Source organism: Sus scrofa, chromosome 1 (assembly GCF_054392235.1).
Source record: "Sus scrofa isolate SSC_HxYL_T2T_F1_AM1 chromosome 1, Sscrofa_HxYL_maternal_Yorkshire_Landrace_v2.0, whole genome shotgun sequence".
NCBI lineage: Eukaryota > Metazoa > Chordata > Mammalia > Artiodactyla > Suidae > Sus > Sus scrofa.
Window position 1 is genome coordinate 254,145,082 of NC_139383.1, and position 20,510 is coordinate 254,165,591.

A 20,510-nucleotide genomic window follows, 5' to 3' on the forward strand; every position below is an offset into this window, starting at 1 on the left:
CATATGAGATCCCTTAAACTCCAACCTTAGTCCCCAAAAAGGCCACATTTATGCTCCAAAAAGATCAAAGACGCTATTATGAACCAGGAGAAACCCGCTAAACTGCAAGCACAAGTGCGTTCTGGTGGGAACGGAATGGCTCGCAGAAAGAAGAAAGTGGTTCACAGAACTGCCACAGCAGATGACAAAAATCTTCAGTTCTCAGGATGTAATGTACAACACAGGATTAATATTGTAATAGTATAATAACTTGGTATGGTACATAATCTATAATGATAATGACTACATTGTACATCTGAACCCATTACAATATTGTAAGTCAACTATATACTTCAATAAAAAATCTAATATAAAAAATTCATTTAACAAATATATACTAAGCACCTACTATGTGCCGGGCCTTGTGCCAGGTAAAGGACTCTTCTGTAGTGAACAAGACACAGTTCCTTTAGAAATCTACACTTTCGTAAGTGGTATGGCTTTAAGGATGTAGCACTATTTTCTCAGTCTTTCACATAAACACTGTATATCAGGTATATGCAGAAGAATCAAGAGTAATATGCTTGATTTTCTTTTGTAATTCTGGGTTGGTATTTCATATGAGCTTTGAAGTACATGGTTTTCAATCATAATTTTGCTATTTAACAATTCTGTGATCTTGGTCAGAATTACTTATCTGAGTCATTATTTGCTCATATGTAAAATAAGGATACAATTGCTACCTTATAGCATCATTTTAGGATTGAATGAGACAGAATACATGCTAGGCATGTAGTAGGTACACATATGGTAGATATTATAATTATTGCTTACTGGAGACTCGCCTAGGAAATTCTAGTTCTAATAGACTGTTTGCATATTATATTTACACATGCAGATAAACTTAACTACTCATTTGTTTTCTATGCAATTATTTACTGAGCATCTACAATATGTAGGCATACAATAGTGACCTATGGCAAAGACTCTGCCAGCTGTCTTTGTCTTATGGAGTGTACCGTTAGTAGGGGAGATGTACGTGAATCAAATTATCATGCTCCAATGTACAGGTGCACCCGTGGTGAGTGTTATCGAGAAGTAACACAAAAGGAATTTGATCTAGTCAGAAAGATTAGCAAAACCTTTATTGGGAAGTGATGACTGAGCTGAAATCTCAAGGGGAAGTTAACTGGATGTTTGGGCAGGGAATGCATGTTTCAGGAAGAAGGAGCCTCACACGCAGAGGAACTGGGGCAGAAGGAGCATATCAAGTAGGACAGACTTAAAGGCCACTGTGGCCAGAAGGAGAAGTCAAAGGAGAGCAAGGAATTAGATGAAGTGAAGAGATGGTCTGACCATGCCCTAGACATGGAAGAAAAGCCAATGTTTATTCAATCATTCCTTTACATGGCATCATTTATTCAGTTATGTTTTGACATATAAAGCACTGAGGGCATTCAGAGATGGTCTCCACTCAGAAATCTCATCAGGAGTTCCCTTCGTGGCACAGTGGTTAACGAATCCGACTAGGAACCATGAGGTTGCGGGTTCGATCCCTGCCCTTGCTCAGTGGGTTAATGATCCGGCGTTGCTGTGAGCTGTGGTGTAGGTGGCAGACGCAGCTCAGATCCCGCATTGCTGTGGCTCTGGCGTAGGCTGGCAGCTATAGGTCTGATTCGACCCCTAACCTGGGAACCTTCAAATGCCGCTGGAGCTGCCCCAAGAAATGGCAAAAAGGCAAAAAAAAAAAAAAAAAAAAAAAAAAAAAAAAGAAATCTCATCCACAGCTGAGTGAATTGAGACATTGGAGCTTGTGATTAATCACAGCACAAGATGGAAAAGGAAAGATGCAATCAGAGAGGGCAAAGAGCTATAAGAATTCAGAGAACTGAGAAAGTGTTGAGAACTTCCTAGAATCCTTGCTGGGAACAAATGGAGGAAGATTTGTTTTTCCTCAAAAGTACTGTTTGGTCCTGATGAAGACAAAGGGGACAAATACCATAATCACAGAAGCGAGAAGAGGAGTTGGCACAGATATCAGCAGCTGGTTTAATGTGGCTGAAGCACTTAAGCAAAATATCAGAAGGTGAGCTGGAAGGAATCAGATCAAGGAGAGTTTTGAAATGTCTGGCTAAAGATATTTAGTTTTAAATGGCAGGGGAAACACAGAAAAGTTACCTAATCAGAATTATATTCTAAAAAGATCAATCTGGTCTTGCGAAGGGTGAATTGAAATGGAGGAGAGACTGGCAGATGGGAGAGCAGCCAGCAAACAATGACAACGACACAGGTTTGTCAGGAGAGCCTGAGCTGAGATGAAATTGGCACGAGAGGTGAAAGGCAAGGGGTATTAGTGTGCTGGGGTTGCCATCACCAAGCGCCACAAGCTGGGTGGTGCTTTCAACAGAAATTTATGGTCTCCTGGTTCTGGAGACTAGAAATTTGAAATCAGGGGGTTCCTGTCGTGGCTCAGCAGTAACAAACCCAACTAGCATACATGAGGACACAGGTTCAATCCCTGGCCTCACTCATTTGGGTTAAGGATCTGGTGTCGCCATGAGTTGTGATCACAGACCTGGTTTGGATCTGGTGTTCCTGTGGCTGTGGTGCAGGCTGGCGCTACAGCTCCAATTCCACCCCTAGCCTGGGAACTTCCATACGCCACAGGTGGGGCTCTAAAAAGCAAAAAGACAAAAAAAGAAAGAGAAAGAGAGAAAGGAAGGAAGAAAGAAAGAAATTTGAAATCATGATGTCAGTAGGGCATGTTCCCTCTGAATCCTATAAAGAAATCCTTCCTTGCTTATTCCTAACTTCTGAGAGTTTGCTGGCAATCTTTGGTATTCCTGAGCCTGTAGCTGCATAAATCCACCCTTTACCTTCGTGGTTGCATGGTGTTCTCCCGTATCTCTGCCTTTGCATGCCAGTTGTCTTCATAGAGACACCAGTAGTGTTGGATTACGGACCCTCACTACTATAGTGTGGCTACATTTCAATTTAACTAATCTCGTGTGCAATGACCCTGTTTTCAAACCAGGCCCTGGTATTTTGAGGTACCAGGGGGTAGCTCTTTAGGAATTTATTTTTTATTTATTTATTTTTTTACCACATCCACAGCATGTGGAAGTTCCAGGGCCAGTTCTCTGGCAGTGACCTGAGCCACAGCAGTGACAATGCTGGATCCTTAACCCGCTGAGCCATGAGGGGACTCTCTACCCCTCGAAGGGGTGGGGACACAATTCAACCCATCACACTAGGTCTCATAGACAGCGGGATAGAGGGAGGAGGCAAAGGTGACACTCCAAATGTGATTGCACTGGCTTCCCTGGCTGACCAGCCCTGTGCTTGGATGTTGTAGGAAGCACCCCTATTGTGTGAGGAGATGGGTATCCTTCACTCTCTCCCTGCTCCCCTCCTTGATGATGCTGGCATCTCATCCAGCATGTTTTGAAATTCCACCAACTTCCAGAGCTGCCTGGGAGGAAATGTCTTCAGAGAAAAGGGCTGGGCAATTTCTCACATTCTTAGACTTGGTTAATACCGTCTGTGAGAAATAAAAAAGATGGTTTTCTCACGTTTTGTGACACTTTACATCATCACCACTAGATGGCAATCTTCACACATTACCGAGCTTTGTTTTTTTTCCACTCAGAATCTTCAGAGCCTGGAGATAGCTACTTAGCACTGGGAATGTTTAGGGAGGAGTCCTCTTTCCTGATTCCCTTCCTAGATTTCAGCAGTATGCATATCTGTAAAAGTGGAAGGAAGACTGTCTCTCACAGTTGTCCTAATCAGTTTAAGCACTGTTCACACCTTTTAGTTGCATAGTAAATGACATTCATAAATATTCATGAGTTCATTGAATTTAACCAGGGGAAAAGCAAGGATGATTTACTAATATGGGGTCATGGGTAAAACTGATGCCCAAGCAGTTCTGGTATATAAAAGAGGAAACCCTTATTCCATGAGATCTGTTAACTTGATCATCAGAAAGGGTGAAGGGCGGCATTGGCTGGAATTAGTTTTCATTGTTATCTGAATTCAAACTTCTGTCATTTACAGTAACCAGAGAATGAAAGAAAAGCAGCCAGCCCTAGCTTTGTGATGATATGGGGTGAGGAAAACACAACAATGCTAGAGAATTATAGGTCTCCAGCCTGTCCACCCAGCAACTGGACTCTGGAATACTATTGACCACATTTAAACAAAATAGTTAATGTTGTTTCTTTAAAGATCTATTTTAAGTGTAGGCTGATGATTTGTATAAGCCATCTTCATGTTTTCCTACTCAAACCTAGAAGCTGAGTTGGAAAAAACAAATAACATGATTCTGGAAAAGCTAGTTAATCCAGCACAATTGCAAAAAAGAAAATTCCAGAATCATGTATTTCTCAAGTTCAGTCCTCCCCCCCCCAAAAAAAATCTTCAGTTCCATAACATGTAAGTAATAAATAAAAGAGCATTTATGTTGGAATTACAAAATGCTTCTGCTTTTTTGAGGGGAGGGCCTCTCATACCGCATATGGAAGTTCTCAGGCTAGGGGCTGAATCAGAGCTGCAGCTGCCTGCTTATGCCACAGCCACAGCAATACCAGATCTGAGCTGAATCTGTGAACTACACCACAGCTCACAGCAACGCCGGATCCTTAACCCACTGAGCGAGGCCAGGGATCAAACCCACATCCTCATGGATACTAGTTGGGTTCGTTACCACTAAGCCACAATGGGAACTCAGCTTCTGCTTTTTTGGAGATGGGTTCAGGAGCAATTCCTGTAATTTCTTGCATGTGCTTATTATTTACCAGTTTTTTCCCCCCCTAGGGCAGCTCCCACGGCATATGGAGGTTCCCAGGCTAGGGGTCTAATCAGAGCTGCAGCCTCTGCCCTACGTCAGAGCCACAGCAACTCGGGATCTGAGCTGCATCTGCGACCTACACCACAGCTCACAGCAGCGCTGGATCCTTAACCCACTGAGCAAGGCCAGGGATTGGACCCACAATCTCATGGTTCCTAGTGGGATTCATTAACTGCTAAACCACAACGGGAACTCCATTTTTTTTTTTTTTTGTCTATATGCATAGCTCTATACTCAGGGAAGGAGGACGGGATGTTTATTAAACTAGATGTTGTCCATAAACTCTCTCATCAAATATATTTTATTACTTAAAAGCAGACTATTATTGTCCTTAGTTTGGAGGGTGAGGATATAACGTTTTAGAAATTTCACAGCTTAGTTCGACACAGTGATGAAGCCAGGAGTCAGACTCTACTGTAACATTCACCTTCAGAGCTGAAATGCTTTCTGCTTTTCCAGATGGAGGTGGGCACCACTAAAATGACATGGAGTCTCTCCATCCAGCATGGTGAGTTGTGGTAGCTCTGGAGGGTGGGGCCAAACTGCATGGCTTTTATATAATTTCAGGTGTCTTGCTCATGCTCTGATGGGAGGGTTGGTCCCTCTCTAGGGGGTTCCCTCCTCCAGAGAACCTTCTCATATTTCTTCTTGCTCTTCCATGACTGAATCACAGGCTTGCCTGTGCCACTGTTCTAACCTTGCATCTTCTAGTGCTGCCCCTGTGGGGGTGTGGTCTAGGGGTTCCTCACAAGTCAGTCGCTACCTGCCTGCGATCTTGGTATTCATGTCTGCACTGGCTGCACCTGGCATGGGGCTGGCACGCAGGGGTTCCAAACACATTTGCTGACAGATAAATGAATGAGAGAATGAATACATGAGTGAATCTGTTCTGGCAGCAAAGTAAAAGGTGAGGCCCTTCTGAGACTGGTCTTCCTTTCTTCATGTGCAATCCCATTCCACATCAGGAAAGGACACATGTGCAGCTGTGTGTTTCTTCAGGTTTCCAGAAAGTGCTACCTGGATGGGTTCCATCTGACCTTACGCTTGGCTTAAATATTACGCTTAATTAATTAGGCTATTCCATGGGAAGCACTCAGCTGTCAAGGTTGTTCCTGACTTAACACAGGTTTTCAATTTAAAGCGATCTATAGTCATTAACTCTCCTTGCCTCGCCGTAACTTTCATCAGGCTGAATAAGCAGACAGTGACGTTTTAAACAGAAAAAGGAAGGAGGTGAGAGAGGGGCAGAAGGCTGTCCAGGTGTGACCCAGTTGTCAAGAGAAGAAAAGACTGCATTAAAACTTACCCCTTCCCCAATCCTATACCATTCCATGTGGGTCTTTAAAGATAAAAGGCAAAGAAAATTGATAAACACTGAAGGTTCTTGATGTAAATTGTGCGATCTCCTTGGCTTTCAATGTATAGTTGACTAACCTGTTCCTCTTCCCCACAAAAAAATTAATAGAGGGAAGAATGGATGTACCATGAGAAAGCTCCATTTACAGTGAATGAATCGTAATAGGTTTCACACCAGATGCATGTTTTGGTGGTCTGGGGCAGTGGTCAGGGATGGAGTGCCCATACTGGAGGCCAGTCAGTTCATTGTCCTCCCCTATGTCCCAAGATCCAGACCTTCTTCTAGTTAGGCCAGGATTCCTCTAAATGCACCTCCTTGAGGATCCCAGAATTCTCTAAGCCAGACATGCTGCATGGCTCAATCTTAAGGGCAGGAAGCAGGATTAACAGAATTTAAGAGATTTGCTGAAGGTCACTCGGTTGGTTCATGGCAGAGTCAGGATGAATATGCTAAGTACCATCCATTCAGCATCTACCACATGTCAGGCACTTTTATGTGCATTATCTCTACTCCTTATGCCAAGCCGAAAAATCAAATATTCTCTCCATTTTGCAGAGGAGGAGATTCAGTGAGGCTAAGTAGTTTGTGTTCATGATGTTCTCAAGCACCTTTTACAGGTGGATAATTTGACACCACGGTAACTTTTCCATCTCCATCTCTACAGTGCTCCTAAAGTCACACCATTTAAACTTCGGCTTTAAAAAATGATCTAATAATGAGCTTCACAAATGTCTTCACTCCATCCCTGCTCCATGGCCCCATCCCTTATTGGATGAAGTTCAGGAATGGGGGGGGGGTGCCAAGTATGGGTAAGATCAAGAGAGAATTAAAGGTCAGGTTGGGGTTGGGGGCCAGGAATGGGGTGAGGTCAGGGGTTGAATAAGTTCAGGGGTGGCGGTGAGGGTCAAGTTGAAAGTGAGGTCATGGATGGAATTGGGCAGTTTCCTAACATGTACTTTCCTTAATAATCATAATAAAATACCAAAAAGCATTCATTATTGATTTTTAGACTGTTTCAAAATTACCTTTTCCCTACCCTACATAACTGAGGTCACTGGGTTCCTAAGATAGAGCTCTCTTCACTGCAATGTTTATAATTCCCTAAACCCTCAATAAAAACACAAGGAAACCCATGAATTCTGAGGCAGAAAACCATGTAAAAACTCATCAAGATATAGACTCAGCTGTGGTTCACAGAGATTCAGACACTTTCCCAAGGACATAAAACTGCCTCGTCACAGTAATGGAAGAGCAAGGGTGTTCTGATTCCCAAGACCAAGGTCCTTCCAGTTGCTTGGCTGTCCTTCTCTCTCCTTCCTGACCAGTGCAAGACATGATCTCTCTCCCTGCTGCCTGGACCTCTGTCTGCAGGTACAGAAGTCGCACCTTCCAAATGGTCAGGCTGTAGGCACTTTCCTTTAGCTGGCCCCATCCCCACTTCCCTTGCCACAAGGGGCTGTTCTGGATCTTCTTTTACCCTTCCAGATCCACTCTCCACCTCTCCCCACCCCGCTTTGTGCCCTGAGGAGATTCTCGATGGACTGCATTGACAGGCTTCGTTGACCTAAAGCAGTGGTGGAAGACAGAAGGGCAAGAGGAGATTAAGGTTAAGTATTAACTTCCTGGCTCTCACCAGGTCACTGTGGGAAGGCTCTGTCCTTAGCCAACGGTTACAGCTCCTATTAGAATGCCCTCCCCTGTGCCTCTCTGGGTTCCAGGAGTGGAGCCCTCTATTTTTCCTCCTGAGCTAAGGTGCAGTAATGGTTCCTTCACTTTACCTGCCTGGGAGACTGCGCTGTATCCGCTGATTTCTGAAAACCATACCTCTGCAGAGAGTTTCTTGAAAACTCTTCTCAGACTGAGTGCAGTATCCATTCCCCGCCCAAATGGTTCCCTCTTCCTTCTTGACTATTTCTAGTTGGTTAAAAGGCAGCTTATTCAACTCATTATTTAAAAAGACTTTCAAAAAGAGGTATCATATCATGTACCTTAATAATTCCTTGAAGAATTTTGGGAGTTTGCTAAGCTCTGATCTATTACCTTTTCCTGGTTTGTAACTAACAGATTTCATAAAACTGTTGCCCTGGAACTTTTAAATTCAGTCAGTGACTCAAAAATAATTACTTTTTTTTTTTTTTTTTTTTTGCTGAGTCAAAGGAAAATGAAGCAAATTTAAAGCTTGCTATACGTTTCCCCCTGTGGAACTGATCGACAATGAGTCTACTGTGAGCAGAGGCACAGCTGTGCTAGGAGGATTGTGAAGAAATATCTGAGGTCAATTTAAAATTCCTCTCTGAAAACTGTTGGAGTCTGGTCTGCAGAATTGGACCTGCAATTTCCCAGGTGACTCTGGGAAGCAGACAGAGCCCTAGATTTCCAAAAAATGAGTTTATCTTCCAGAGAGACTGCAGCTACATAGCTCTGGGGTTGCCAAGAGAGGGGAGGTGAATAGATCAAGGTTCTCACAGGGGATCAAGCATTAATGACCAACTTGGGAAACTGGTGGGAACTAGGTATATCAGTCATTAGCCAAACAAGGATTTTGTTTCGTTTTGTTTTTCGGCCTGAAAAAGTGTTTAATTACTGTGCGGCAACATGCATAAACTAGGACTGTACCTGGGAAATGGCAGGTCAGAGGAATATCTTCCTCAAGAGGATCTGCTTCTGCTGTCCTGTGCTCTGCACCCCTCCCTCTGGGGGGGGGGGGAAGGAGGAAGGATGTGTTCATTAAACTGCCCTTTTATTAACTCCTCACAAGAAGCAACTGAAGATATGAAAAAGCTGAGACTGAAGTGGTTAGTGATTTTCCCAAGGCAAGCAGGTGGTAGAGAGAAGCTTCAAACATGGCTTGTCTGATTTCAAATCCAGTTCCAGTTTGTCTGTACCCATAGCCCAGCAGTTTACGACAAAGGCAAAAGGGATGGCCAGCAAAGCACTCACAAGCATTCTTTCTTCTTCTGAACTTTTCTGGGAGAAAGTTAAAAAAAAAAAAAACCCAAATACATGTCAAGACTCATGGATTGAGGGGAAAGGAAATCCAGCAGGCAGAGGGCCTTCAAAGAGGAGACCAAACTCAGCCAATGAATGAAAGATGGGTTTCATTTAATTATATCACGCCTTTAGGTTGAGAGAGTGACATCCTGAAAGTCTCTCAGGTTTTTCAAGACAAACATGCCAGTCAGTGCGCTGCTGTTTAAATGCACAGAGGTGAGCATCACTACAAAGCAGTTTGTTGTTGCACAGACCAGAATATGCTGTAGGGCAGACCACCACCCCTGAGAAAGAAGAGCTTTATGAGGCTAGGGTGCCCCCTTATGTCTATACACACATACAGATGTTATCAGAATTTTCCTTTATTTCTGTTTCTGAAGTCCTAATTAAGGGTACACCTATCTTCCATTCTCCTTATTTCTACCCTTTGCCCCCTTCTGAATTCAGGTGACCTGGAAAGTGGGCCCAGCGTTGTCTTAAGAACAATCACTTGATCCTGATGTCAGCCTCTTATTCAGCTGCCTCATGACATTCAGAATTTCCCAAATGCTTTTTCTCTGAATTTGTCCCATTAAACACCATGGGTTGTTGTATTTTGCACGGATTATCTGAATAGTGCATGGCTTTTTCTGATGTTCTGTTTGTTTTTCAAAATCTGTCTTCTTTTTTGTTCATACCTAACTTGGTTTTGTTTGAAATTACTGATAAATCCACAGAGCCCTGGAATAGTATTGGTGAACCCTCTTCATCCGTGAGGATATAAGTGACTGTGGTTATCATATGTGGGTATAAGTTCAACATTTTACAAGCATTATCAGACTTAATTTGCACCATAATCCTATAAAGTATATATTATCACCCCAGTTGCAGAAGCTGAGGCTCAGAATGGCTAACATGTCATATTATACAGATAGTGGTGTTCAAACCTAGAACTGTCTCTCCATTATGCTAATCTGTATACATATTAAATATTCTTATCTCAGGATGACAAAAAGATGATAATCACAGCCTCAAAGCTGGGGGTGGGGGGGCTCATGTAGATGATTAGATGCAAATACCTCATTGTACAGATAACTGGAAGTGGGTAGGATGAAAGTGGGTACAGAAGAAATGGTTGGCTGACTATTCAAGCATCCATTCTCCTGTCTCCTCCTTCCTAAGGAAATCTGGCTTTCATTTAGGTCTTTCTCTATGGGATCATGTATTTCAAGGAAAGCCACCCTATCCTCAGTCCTGGGGAATGAGTCATGAATGGCGTAATCTGTCATGGTGATCTCATTCCCCTCACCACTGATTGGATTAGGCATGGGCAGATAATGCAATTTTGGCCCTTGAATATGAGGAACTCTACTGAGCTTCTAGGAGGGTTTCCTCACTTCTAAAAAAGAGCTATAGGAAGATACCTGAGGATATCTATGAATGCAGGAAATTCTCCTGAAGGAGGGAGAGGAAGTATTAATAATTCATTTTTTCTTTTTCTTTTTAGGGTTGCACCTGTGGCATATGGAGGTTCCCATACGAGGGGTCCAATTGTAGCTGCAGCTTCTGGCCTATGCTATAGCCACAGCAACACCAGATCCATGTTACTGGGACCTATGCTGTAGCTCATGGCAATGCCAGATCCTTAACCCATTGAGTGAGGCCAGGGATTGAACCTGCATCCCCATGGATACTAATCAGGTTCTTAACTCACTGGGCCACAACTGGAACTCCCTCTATTAATATTTCTATTATTTACTATGCCAGTTTTTTTTTTAACAAGTTCTTTCTGTAAATGATCTTATTCTCAGAACAAAATGACAAGGCAGGTTTTATCATATCCATTCATGGATGAAGAAACTCAGACTTAAGAGTGGTTAAGTCATTTGGTTGTTAACCAGTGGGAGCCAGAATGCAAGTCCAGAAATGTAAGTCTTCAAATTGTTCACATTTTCTGTTGGATATTTTCAGACTGGAATAAACAGATTTTTGTTAGTGGTTGTTAATCTCCAAAAGTATGTTTTCCTCTATGTGCCCAGGCAGAGTTAGGTTCTGAGGCTGAACAGCACTCCACCCTCAGAGGCTTGTCCTGGGAGCCAGATGGTCACTCCGGCTGGTGTCTTGGTCTGATGGTCCTCTGAAATGGCACAGCCTGGAGGTGTGCCTGTGATCGGGAGGTGAACATCCTTCCCCATTGCTGGCTTTGGGGACATGATGGGGAGGCTCCTTTCATCTTGTCTAATGTCTTGCTGTCAACTTTGAATCACTCGGAGATTTTGGTTTGAGTTAACCATGGTCACAACAAATGGTAGGAAACACCAAATGCTTGTTGCTTAGCACACTTTAAGCAATTTGTTTACTTTCTTAGCTGAATTAATCCAGCTAATCAGGTAAGCCCAATTTTATTTTAGGAAAAGTCACACAAATATCTCCAAATAAAAATAAAAATGCTTGCCTTAAGAGTTGTAGTGAGAACCAGTGAGTTAATGCCCCTAATATAGTTTTTGCCATATGGTAGGAAACAGCGTGAGAGTTCCCCAATCCCTGATTTTCTTCTTTGCTTCCTTTAAATCTTTGCTCAATGACTATCTTCTCAAGAAGATATGAGGTTATAAAGGGATGGCACTCCCATTGTGGCTCAGTGGGTTAAGAACCCAACGCTGTGTCTCTGAGGATGCAGGTTTGATCCTGGTCTTGCTCAGTGGGTTAAGGATCCAGTGTTGCCGTGGCTGTGGCACAGGCCTGCAGCTGTGGCTCTGATTCAGCCTCTAGCCTGGGAACTTCCTTATGCTGCAGGTGTAGCCATAAAATAAATAAATAAATAAATAAAAGGCATTTCTGTCGTGACTCAGTGGTTAACAAATCCAACTAGGAACCATGAGGTTGCAGGTTCGATCCCTGGCCTCGCTCAGTGGGTTAAGGATCCGGCATTGCTGTGAGCTGTGGTGTAGGTAGCAGATGCAGCTTGGATCCCGCATTGCTGTAGCTCTGGTGTAGGCCAGCAGCTTCAGCTCCGATTAGATCCCTAGCCTGAAACCTCCATATGCCATGGGAGTGACCCTAGAAAAGGCAAAAAGACAAAAATAAATAAATAAATACATAAATAAAGGAAGATATAATACAGATTGTATCAGGGGCTATGGGCAGACTCTGAAGAAGGGAAATTTCAGCTGGGAGTTTATAATGAGAAATCATTAACTGGGGAAATGTCAGGGGCAAGAGTAACTGGGAGGGATGGTGCAACAGTATGTGCCAAGACCTCAAGGCAGGAGAGCCACCGGGTATCTCCATCTGAAATGAGCATTGTGGTGAGGCTGTAACAAGCCAGGAGGAAAAGTGGCAAGAGATAAGGCTGAGCAAGTAGGCAGGGTCAAGTCCCGCAGGGCAATGCAGGCCATGTTTAGCAATTTAGATTGTTCCCTAATTAACATGGGAAGCCACTTCAGGCTTCTAAGTAGGAGACTGATCTGCCATGTGGAAAACAAATTGGAGAAAGGCAGACATGGAAACAGAGAGACCAGTTAGAAGACCTGCAGTGGTCCAGGTGAGGGATGATGGTTTGGACTACAGTGATGACAGGGGAGATGGAAATGAATGGGCATTTGAGACATATTTTAAAGAAGGAAAAAATATGGCTTGTTGATGGATGCAGAGGTGAGATGTAGGAGGCATTAAGGGTCCTGCCAGTTTCTGGAATGAGAAACGCGATGGACAGAGGTGTCATTACCCAAGATGTGAAGCACAGGAAGAAAAGCAGATTTAGGAGAGAAGATCAAGGGTTCCATTTTGACAAGTTAAATGTGAGATGCCTATAAGATATTCAAGCAGAGATGTCAAGTACAAAGGTAGATGGTTTTGGAACTCAGAAGAAGAGTTGGTGTTGAAATATGAATTTGAAAGTTGTTGAAGAGAGGCTATTTGAAGTCATTATTGTTGGCTTTAGTCTTTGCTTTTTTTTTTTTTTTTTTTAATGTCAGGCTGACCTTGTATTTCTTTATTTGGCTTCTCTTTTAAATACAGGAGCCCGTGGCTCTTGTTCCACCTTTCAGTCTCCTATCTTAATCATCCAATTTCTGGCTCACTTTGCAGGTTTTTTTCTAATTACATCATAAAAGCAGAACATTGCAAAGGAAGAGATGTAGATTCTGAGAATATGTGTGCCTTGTGCAAGTCACTTAGGATCCCTGGATATTAGTTTCCCATCTGTAAAAAAAGGGAATTGGTTGTTTTCAGTTTAAAAAATCTAGAATGTGTCATCTAAGAGTTATCAGTTTTAAGTTAATGTCTACTTCTCCAAACCCACAAAAGATTCATCTCTGAACTACTGGAAACTTCACTTCAATTAGATCTTGAGGATATTTTGAGGCCCACATCATGACCAGCAATTAATACTTAAACCAAACACTGTTAGAGTCAATCTCAGATACGACTGCTATAATTAAGAACAGCCATTTCTCCTGCACTAGTGGATCTAGCATATATGGAAAAAGAAGAAATTCAGACATTTACTCATTAAAAACCAGTGAGTTAATGCCCCTAATATAGTTTTTGTCATATGGTAGGAAATAGCATCCAAGTTCCCCGATTCCTGATTTTCCTCTTTGCTTCCTTTGCTTCATCAAAACAGCATCACAGTTAAATTCAAGACAAACTTGTGGTGTTACTGAAAATTCCTATAGGACAGGCATCCTCCAAGCGAAATTCAGAGTAATCTGGGACATGTAATAGCCTGGATTATTGGCCACAAGACACATTTCCAGCATTCAAGGTGCAGCTATACAAAGCGTCAACATTATCGGCAGTTTTTCCTTACCTCAGTGACAGCGAAACTTCTCTTGCCACAGGGAACCACCTTGTACCACTTATCATGTAGCACATCCATAAACCCATGTGACTTGTATTGACTAATTAGCTCAGATATATTGGAGGTCAAAGGAGAGTTGGGAGGGAGACCAATGCCATATCCTAGGAGAAAAGAGAATCTCAGATGAGTTTTCCACCTGAGAGGTACCTAAGAGCAAGTTGACACCATGCTTGCGTGATACTGCTAACAGAACTGGTAAAAAGGGTGTCCGTTGTGAGCCTAGTAAGCTCTCACCATCTTTCCTTCAAAGGACTCAAAAAATGCCCAAGGCATGCTTACCGTGGATCTGCTAAGATGAGACTGAGCAAGTAGTCAGGGTCAAGGAATGAGTCCAGCAAGGAGAGGAATGAGCTGTGTATTGCGTGCTAGGGGCACATTTTATTCCAAGGCTTTCTGCCCTTGTGGCAAAAATACTTTTCAGAAGCTATTTTTGAGGTCTTTACCAGGGCAAAGACACCCTATACACTCCTCCTAAATCCCTCCCCTGGACCTTAAATACAAAATTAATTGCAATCCCTGGTTTACAAAATACTCTCATCATTGGACATGCATGACCCTCTTTTTTAATAATAGAATGAGACCATGTAGATGTATAATATAGCATAAGAACTAAAAACCCAACAAAAACTTGTCAGAAAAAAGGAGTTTGGTAAAACCAAGTGTTGGAGCAAATGCAGATCAGTAAGATGACTGATTCATTGTTTGTGGGAATGCAAATTGATGTACACACTTCAGAAAACAGTTTGCCATTACTTTGTATAGTTGAAGATTTATGCGCTCTAAGACAAGCAATTCTAAGTACATTCCTAAAGAACTCGTCCACAACCACACCAGGAGATATGTACAAAAATACTCTTATGAGTTCCCATTGTGGCTTAGCGCGTTAAGAACCCAAGTCTCTATGAGGATGTGGGTTTGATCCCTGGCCTTGCTCAGTGGGTTAAGGATCTGGTATTGCTGCAAGCTGTGGTGTAGGTCCCAGATGTGGCTCAGATCTGGTGTTGCCGTGGCTGTGGTGCAGGCCTGCAGCTCTATAGCTCAGATTCGACCCTGGCCTAGGAACTTCCATATGCCGCATGTGTGGCTGTAAAAAGGAAAAAAAAAAAAAAATTCTTAGAGGCACTGTTCATAACAGCAAAAGCTGGAAACAACTCCAATATTGACAAGAGAAGGGGTAAACTATGAAATATTTACACAATTTGAATATTATATAGTGTGAAACATATATATAATGGAATAACATGGATGACTCTTAACAACACTGAGAGACAAAGATCAGTCCTGAAAGTTTACAGCATGAATCCACTGCGTAAATGTAACAACATTAAAAATAAAATGGCATATTTTTAGGAATTCATATGTATGTGATAAAAGTATATTTAGAAAAAAATCAGGGAAATGATAAACCAAATATCTGGGACAATGGTTATTCAAGGCAAAAGAGCCAGAAGAAAGGAGGAAGAGGAGCATGAAGATGTAATTTGTTGTCAAGGTTTTATTAATCAGCTTGGACTCTGTATCCTCACTTGGTGTGGGGCTTTATTGCTTTTCCAACTGTTACTTCACCGTTCATCTCTTTGATGAGCCATGTAAAAGCGCTATTTAACTACATTTTGTCTTTAGCTATTGGATACCATAGTTGAAAAAAAGATGTATTGCTCTCAAGACGATTGAGGAAGACAAACTGTAACTAGTTGTGAAGAATCCAAAGATATTTTATGCAAACAAATATTTGCTATAACATTTCCATCGTACAATTTATTTCCAAGGACATTAGTTTTTGTTCTGTTTTTAAATTACAGACACTCAGATCCTTTTGTAAAAAAATAGAGGCTTGAGATGTGTGTGTAACTAATAAATGAGAAGAAATAAATAACACAGAAAAAAATTTTTGCGTTTTCAAGAGTGGCGTGTTTTTCCTCCCCTGAGAATTTTGTTTGTTCCTTAACAATGGCGACTCAAGGAAATGATGACAACGTCATGAGCATGATTAGAATTTTCCTTTCAAAGAGCTATTTTGAGTGCCTATTCTGTGCCTAGTAGTTTTGGTTTGAAAAGTGCGACTGACAATAAAAGACTTTACACAGGCAGCCTGTTCTGCTGATGTTATCATTAAATACCATTTTTTAAAGTAATGGGTAACTATAGGGAAGTAACCACTTTTCTTTAGGAACTTTCATTATAACAAATGTTATTGACAATTCAGTTGCACAGACATTCATTCAGTATCTATTTGCATGTCAGGCACAATACTAGTCATGTGTATGATAATATTCACTGAGTAGCTCACACATTTATTCATTCACTCATTCATCCTTTCAACAAATATTTACTGAGTGAAGAGGCACTGTGTTACCTGGCTGGGATTTAGCAATGAGCAAGGTAAATATGGTTCTTGCTGTCATGGAGCCTACACTCTCTTAGGGAGACAGATATTAAACAATGTACTGCATAATGATTGTTTCATTACAACTGAGATAAGTGCTTGAGGGAGATGAACTGGGACAGATACAAACATTAAGTAGGAGGACTTGGAACTCTCTGGAGGGTGTGCATTTATGGTCAGGATAATTAGGCCAGGTTTGCTGAATATTATTATATTTTTCTCCCCTAGGCCAATAATTTTCAACAACAAACAACACTTCCTTCCTTCCTTTCATTCTTTCTTTCTTCTTGGTCTTTTTAAGGCTGCACCTGCAGCATGTGGAAGTTCCCAGGCTAGGGGTTGAAACAGAGCTGCAGCTGCTGGCCTACACCACAGTCACAGCAACACAGGATCTGAGTGGCAACAGAGCTGCATTCTTAACCTTCTGAGTGGAGCCAGGGATCAAACCAGTATTCTCATGGATACTGGTTGGATTTGTTACCACTGAGCCACGACAGGAACTCCAACAATTTCTAATGTTTATGGAGGGCTTACTATACACCAAGTATCACTTTTATGTGCCTTACCCCATTTAATAGGTCATGCACTAGTCAAGACTACATGCAGGATTGTGGCATACTGTTCAGTTAAATAACTCTGGGACTCTAGTAATGATGACTAGAACTTACCGAACCCTACTGTGTGACAGATACCATTCCACGTGTGTCTAACTCCTATAAGAACCCATGCAGAATATGTATTACTTAGAGACTTAATAAGGAAACAGCCCAAGGCCACACAGCTCATAGTTGGCAAAGCTAGCATTTGAAATTAGGTCTGTTTGAGTCTAAAACCAATGCTCTTTCCACTATATCCATTATAGCATGTGACCAAGGCAAAAGAACATCTGACCTATTCCTCCCCTTCAAACAGGCCCTATCACTACAATCATACTGATGCAATCTCCCCACACCAGGCAATGCAGTAAAAAAAACCCCCACAATTCTCTAAACTGGTGGTTTGATTTCAACAAACATAAATATATATATAACTCATAGGTAGATTTTGTTTATAAAATTTTCAATGAGTTGTGTAATTATAGTGTAAGTATAGCCCTAACTGGTATATGATTATACATAGATGAGTAAATTAACTAGCAAGAATCCTCTTTGACTATATTGGTTCCCCTAAAAAAATCCTCTTAAAGCCAACAAGTCCGGCCCAGGTTAGCGTAATCACAGCAGAATGGTTTTTGTTTTTCATTTGATAAACATTTCACTGCACACCTATTCATCCATTCATTAGTTCCACCAATTTGTATTGAATGCTATTCTGTCCCAGACACTCTGCCAGGAGCTAGGGAGGTTACCAAGTTAAATCAGATGCTGATTCTATCTATATAAAGCTCCTAGTGGCACAGGGGAGATGAGGCATACATAAGTACTACACAGCATGGTAGGATGTTCCAGGGATTTGCTTGATAAAAAAGACTGGTGAGTCATAAATTCAACAAATATAAAGTATAATGATTAGGATGCAACAAGGAGGATGAATAAAACTCTGTGGAGTTCGGAGGAGAGATTGCTACCAGATGAGAGAAGGCATCTTAGAGTGATTCTTGATAGTGGTATTTTGGAAAGACCAAAATACACAATAAGAAAGTTTAAAAATCTGAAATTAATATTTACAACAAATTTACATAGTCTAAGAAAAGAACTTTGGCACTGCAGCAAAAGCATAAAAATTGCCTTAGGGAAAACACTATGTTGAAGTTGCAGAGACGTTTATGAAAAATTGCTACGTAGGAAATAATAAATATTAAATCACTCCACTCCATCATGTCAAGGTTAATTTGTGATTGGCCGCTAAATATAACTGTTCTTTAAAATTTTCTATTTTAATATATATATTAAGTATTGATATTTTAATGATTATGGCATTACTAATAACAATAATGAGCAAGTTAAAACAAACTACACATATGGAACAAGGGGAGAAATAGGAAAAGAAGTTATGTGGCAATTAGAAGAGGTATTTGTTAAAAGACACAAAAATCAATTTTACTCAGAAACATAAAAGTAAAACCTTGAAGGTTTCATTTCTGTCCTCTTTATCATGCTTTTCAAATGTGATTGTGTTCATTGGTCAAAGAATTCTTATTTTTAAATTGCTAACTCAGCAGCCTGACTTGCTTTCATTATCATTAAAAACGTGGCTTTGCAATAGAGATGAGGTTGACTATTTTGTGGTTGATGGATGAAGCAAAATGGAATCCTTCAACCCTAGAAGGCTTCAGGCACCCTGGAAATTAGATACAGCTTAATGGCCCAAGAGAACAATTTTCAGAATAGAATTCTGATCTCTTCCCCATGGATAAATCAGCTTTACTCAGCTAAGAGTGGTGAACATATATTTTGGCTAGCAAATGTATAGTTAGAAATTCGGACTACAAGAATCTTCCCGAAATGTGGTTGGAAAATAGGTGTTTGAAAGTAAGATCTTAGATGGGATTTGAGTGGCTTCAAGAAGAAAGATTAATTCAGTTTTTTGATCTGTCATTGGAATCTCCTAATTCGCTACTCTGGGGCAATGGTTGAGACCATATTGAAATAGTCCAGACCATAAAGAAGACTTTAAAAATGGGTTTCCTGTACCCGCAGCACATCAAAGTGGAAAGAGAAGTATGTGGGAGAAGCTGAGATATATGAAAGCTATCCATTCTGGGGTAATTTTATAGTGAATTGGTCTCAACCTATTAATTCAATATATTGAATAATAATAATTTATTGGGCCCTTACTATGTGCTTATGTATGCTTTAAATGTATTATTTTACTTAATCTTCACGACTCTGTTGTAGATGTACTCTTCATAAGAGCGTGATGCAGATGAGGAACCTGAGGAACAGATTAAGTGGCTTGCCCAATGTAGCACAGTTAGTAACAGTGACTCCATTCTAACACAAGCACTCAGAGCTAGTGCGCTAAGTACTGTATTAAATAATTAGTGGAGAGCAAGTAAAAAAACAAACTCAAAAATGGACAAAGGTCTTTGGCAGAAAGGTCGCAAATCATTACTGTGCAGTTCCATTACTCTTTCTTCTCTTTGACCTTTACTGTCAACCAACTCCAATGCATACATTTGGAACATGCATTCATTTATCTCAACACTTTCTTTTTTTCCAAAGCACACAGCACGTCTTTGTGTCCCTGGTGTATGGTATTTAATAGGACTTTCTATATGCTCTTGAATTTTTAGTAGTTTTGGTTTGCTGCTTTGAGGATTCACAAAAAGGTTTTAAACTCAAGGTGGACTACTGTCTCTTTTACCTCACCTTTACCTTTTAAACCTTAAATAAATGCAGAATAAATGAAGGTGGGAGGGGTATTGAGCAGTCACACTGAGTTGGTATAATGTCATTACTGTATAGATTGAATGTACACTTAGTATGAAGGAATCAATGGCCCCTGTTTTCCCTCCTAAGTTCCAGAGGTCATTTAAGCACTTTGGAAAGTGTAAGCAAACTTTCAGGGTGCTTTTGATTACATCAGTAAGTGAATTAGGTACTTATTTCAAATACAACCTAATGAGTTATAGAATAGGCAATACATCACTTAGTATACGACTACTACATGCCTTGCATTGTACTATCCTGTGAAAGGACACAGTTAGACATATGAAACAACCCTGTAAGCTAAATGGGTAAAAATTGTTCATAAATTGCTTATTTGATATTTTTATGCCCATAAAGTCTTATTCATTAATAATAAAGTCCGTATTTTCATAAGTTCAAAAACACCTACATGTTGGTAGAGGAACGCATATTTTTTAAACTTTTATGGAGAAATATTCCCTAAAAATCTATGAGATTAACTTTTTTTTCAAAAGCTGTAATCAAAACTTTTTCTAGTATTTCTGTCACATTGTTGTTTATAACTTGTAAGTATCCTCCCTTTGTGTTTTTACCAAGTTCTGTTTTTAGGCTACACATTTGTTTGCAGAGGTAGTAGTGAATTAAATTTTCTGATTTGCACCTCACCCAGAAAAAACCAGCAATAGTTTTTGTAGAAGAAGCCCACAAAGATGAGAATGTTCTCTGTATTCACATCTGTGGTCTGTCTGTTC

The 20,510-nt window shown here is 40.9% G+C and overlaps 1 protein-coding gene across 8 annotated transcripts in view; it reads right to left on the bottom strand.

The window, feature by feature from the left end:
- GRIN3A (glutamate ionotropic receptor NMDA type subunit 3A) overlaps nt 1–20,510 on the bottom strand; it is a 156,103-nt gene that overhangs the window by 29,924 nt on the left and 105,669 nt on the right. For 3 of the 8 annotated variants that reach the window (XM_021066896.2, XM_021066903.2, XM_084991559.1), the window contains one exon: nt 13,972–14,123. In XM_021066896.2, coding sequence (XP_020922555.2) covers nt 13,972–14,123 — 152 coding nt within the window. Of the gene's footprint in view, nt 1–5,116; nt 7,753–7,900; nt 9,156–13,147; nt 13,362–13,971; nt 14,124–20,510 lie in introns of those variants that run through there. The other 5 variants (XR_014824944.1, XM_084991550.1, XM_084991538.1 and 2 more) reach the window with 5 other exon arrangements.